At 35.9% G+C, this 3,663-nt stretch overlaps 1 protein-coding gene across 2 annotated transcripts; it reads left to right on the top strand.

The window, feature by feature from the left end:
• The first annotated feature begins 334 nt into the window (after positions 1 to 334).
• On the top strand, positions 335 to 3,168 carry LOC104235566 (receptor-like protein Cf-9). Of its 2 annotated transcripts, XM_070163124.1 has the most exons (3): positions 336 to 846; positions 1,339 to 2,954; positions 3,053 to 3,168. In XM_070163124.1, exons 1-2 carry the CDS (start codon positions 453 to 455, stop codon positions 2,943 to 2,945), a joined length of 2,001 nt encoding a protein of 666 aa, XP_070019225.1. In that variant the 5' UTR covers positions 336 to 452; the 3' UTR covers positions 2,946 to 2,954; positions 3,053 to 3,168. The 2 variants fall into 2 exon arrangements, with proteins under 2 accessions (XP_009787655.1, XP_070019225.1); XM_009789353.2 differs by having other exon boundaries at positions 335 to 2,954.
• The last annotated feature ends 495 nt before the right edge of the window (positions 3,169 to 3,663 follow it).

The following is a 3,663-nucleotide window of genomic DNA, read 5'->3' as shown; positions in this document are numbered from 1 at the left end:
TTATGATGACAGCCTCATGTAGAGGATTCATGATGTAGCTGTCGGCAACGTCTCACGAGGGCATATAATCTCATAACCGTGTGGATATTTTCCAAAGGCATAGGACCAAGGCAACACAAACCGGGCTAAACCTTACCTTACTAATCCTAATTTATTTGAATTTTTGACTTGAAATGTTTTTGTCATACTTCGGTCCAATTACTTGACTTAAATTATTTTCATAATATTTTTGACTTAAATCTTTGTCCAATTACTTGACAAGTGCAGAGAAGATATATACAAATTGATAACTAAAAATTTGACTGAAAATGACTTGTTGAGCTTCCTGGAAGTGATTGCTGTAAAGCAGCAGTAGTAGATTTTCTTTGCTTTGTGCTATATATACTTCAGAATTATTCAATAGAGGAACAAAGCAAAGATTTCTTGATTGTTTTGATCTTTATAGTGCAGAAATGGGTTATGGAAAACTTGCGTTGTTTATGTTTTATGCCCATCTCTGTAGACTTACTTTCTCCTCATCCTCAACTCATTTGTGCCCCAAAGATCAAGCTCTTGCTCTTCTCCAATTCAAACAGATGTTTACCATAAATCCTGACGCTTTTGATTCATTTTACTGTGGCACATCTTATCCAACAACACTATCATGGAATAGGAGCAGGGATTGTTGCTCATGGGAAGGAGTTAAATGTGACGAGACAACAGGACAAGTGATTGAGCTTGACCTCGGTTGCAGTCAACTTCAAGGCAAGTTTCATACTAACAGTAGCCTCTTCAAACTCTCTAGTCTCAAAAGGCTTGATTTATCTCGTAATAATTTCTCCGGATCACACATTTCGCCTAAATTTGGTGAGTTTTCTAGTTTGACACATCTTGATTTATCAAATTCAAACTTTTCAGGTCAAATTCCTTTAGAAATCTCTCATCTTTCTAAGTTATACGTTCTTCGTATCAATGATGATGATCTGAGACTTGGACCTCACAATTTTGAACTGCTCCTTAAGAACTTGACCCAATTAAGAGAGCTTGAGCTTTACCGTGTGAACATCTCCTCCACCTTTCCTCTAAATTTCTCTTCTTATTTAACAACTCTACGACTTCCAGACACACAATTATATGGGACATTGCCTGAAAGAGTTTTTCACCTTTCCAACTTGAAATCTCTTTCGTTATCAGGCAATACCCAGCTTACAGTTGGATTTCCAATGACCAAATGGAATAGCAGTACATCTCTCACGCAGTTATATCTCTCTGGTGTGAATTGTACTGGTAATATACCTGAATCATTTAGCTATTTAACTTCATTGAATGGACTGGACATAAGCTCTTGTAATCTCTCAGGGCCTATTCTAAAACCTCTATGGAATCTAACTCGCATAGAGTTTTTGATCCTTGAAGATAACCAACTTGAAGGACCAATTTCCCAGCTCTTCAGATTCGGTAAGCTCAACACCTTATTGCTTGGAAATAACAACTTCAGCGGCCGACTTGAGTGCTTGAATGGGACACAGGTTCAGTACTTAGATATTTCATCCAATTCCCTAAATGGTCCAATTCCTTCCGGTGAATTCTCCATCTCATCACTAGAATTGTTAGACTTGAGCAATAACCATTTCAGTGGCAAAATTGAAGAGTTCAAGTCCAAAACATTGTGGACCGTTGATCTAACACAAAATCAGCTGCAAGGTCCTATTCCAAATTCACTCCTAAACCAGCAGAACCTACAATATCTTCTTCTTTCTCAAAATAATCTCAGTGGACAGATTGCTTCAACCATCTGCAATCTTAAAACAGTGCAGTTGTTAGATCTGGGAAGTAATAATTTACAGGGAACAATCCCAGAATGTTTGGGTGAGATAGATAGTATTCTGGTTGTGGATATAAGCAATAATAATCTTAGTGGGACAATTCAAGCAAATTTTAGTACTGGAAATAATCTTAGAATCATTAAATTGTATGGGAATAAGTTAGAGGGGAAAGTCCCAGGATCTTTGATCAATTGCAAGTATTTGGAACTACTTGATTTGGCTAACAACGTGTTAAACGACACTTTTCCAAAATGGTTGGGAATCCTACCGAATTTGAGGATTTTATATTTGAGATCAAATAAGCTACATGGGTCCATCAGAGCTTCAAGGAATAGAAACTTGTTTGCAAAACTTCAAATTCTGGATCTTTCATCCAATGCATTTAGTGGGAATTTACCAGCAAGCCTTTTTGAGAAATTCCAAGCCATGAAACTAATTGATAAGAGCATGAGTACACTTTGGTCTTGGAGTGCAAATGTACAAATTGCATCTAATTTGATATTTACAACAAAGGGATTGACACTTGAATTTCCTCGAGTTTTGAATACTAGTAACATGATTATCGATCTCTCAAGGAATAGATTTGAAGGTTGTATTCCAAGTACTATTGGAGGTCTCATTGGACTTCGTATGTTGAACTTATCTCACAATAGCTTGGAATGTCACATACCACCATCACTGCAACATCTATCTGTACTTGAATCATTGGATCTCTCATTTAACAAAATTGGTGGAGGAATCCCGCAACAATTTGCATTCCTCACATCACTTGAAGTCTTAAATCTCTCTTACAATCATCTCGTTGGATGCATCCCTAAAGGAAATCAATTTGATACTTTTGAAAATAATTCATACCAAGGGAATGATGGGTTACGTGGATCTCCACTCTCAAGAGGTTGTGGTGATGACGGAGTAACACAAGCGACAACTCCAGTTGTGCTAGATCAAGGAGAAGAAGAAGATTCATCAATAATCAGTTGGCAGGCGGTTCTCATGGGTTATGGTTGTGGACTAGTTATTGGACTGTCCATAATATACATAATGCTGTCAACTCAAAATCCATTATGGTTTTTCAGGATGGTTGTAGAATTGGAACACAAAATCATTACTAGAATGAAAAAGCACAAGAAAAGACATTAGTGTGTCCAGGTATTCAACTTGATCCCTATGCAGATTCTTTTGATTATCGATATTTTATGATCTAACCATTTTAACTCTAATTCTTAATTCATTTTTGAACATTTCAGGTTTCAAGTCTAATAAGTTGCTGGAGATGCAAATATAAGCCTTTGTCTTTCATAGTTTATTATGATGTTTCTTGAAGTGTTTGTTACCATATGAATAAAGACATGAGTTTTCTTCCTTTTGAGACTCAAACCTTATTTGTTTTCATTTATCTATAGTTTGTTACATAGAGATTATTAGTTGAGTTCATGGTCTCAAATTATATCATTGCTTCCTATAATCAGTCTAAGTATTAGTTGACTAATTGGATTCGACTGCACAGTCAGTTCATAAATTTATGAAGTTATTCTTATCTTTTTCTTAATTACATGAAGTAATTTCAATAGAAAGCTAAATGTTAATGTGTTAAGAGTGTCTTTGATATGCTAGTTCACTGATTTCTCTTCCTTGCTGAGTGTTGGTATTAACTCAATTGATAAAAATTTGCTCTAAAGTTCAAACATATAACTCTAACATTCAAGCATTTACCTAAAATCTTAAGGAGAATCTGATACGCATGAGACTCTAATCCTACGTTGCTCGAACTTCCGAAAACATTGCGGCACTTGGAGGATCTGATACGCATACGATGACATTTTTGAAGAGTCCGAGCAATATAACTCTAATCAATATT

This window comes from Nicotiana sylvestris, chromosome 11, assembly GCF_000393655.2.
Source record: "Nicotiana sylvestris chromosome 11, ASM39365v2, whole genome shotgun sequence".
NCBI classification, from domain to species: Eukaryota; Viridiplantae; Streptophyta; class Magnoliopsida; order Solanales; family Solanaceae; genus Nicotiana; species Nicotiana sylvestris.
This window is presented reverse-complemented; position numbering and strand designations above follow the sequence as displayed.

Bases quoted from the DNA above. Each gene is read 5' to 3' on its own strand.
- LOC104235566 (XM_009789353.2), top strand. From the start codon at position 453: ATGGGTTATGGAAAACTTGCGTTGTTTATGTTTTATGCCCATCTCTGT.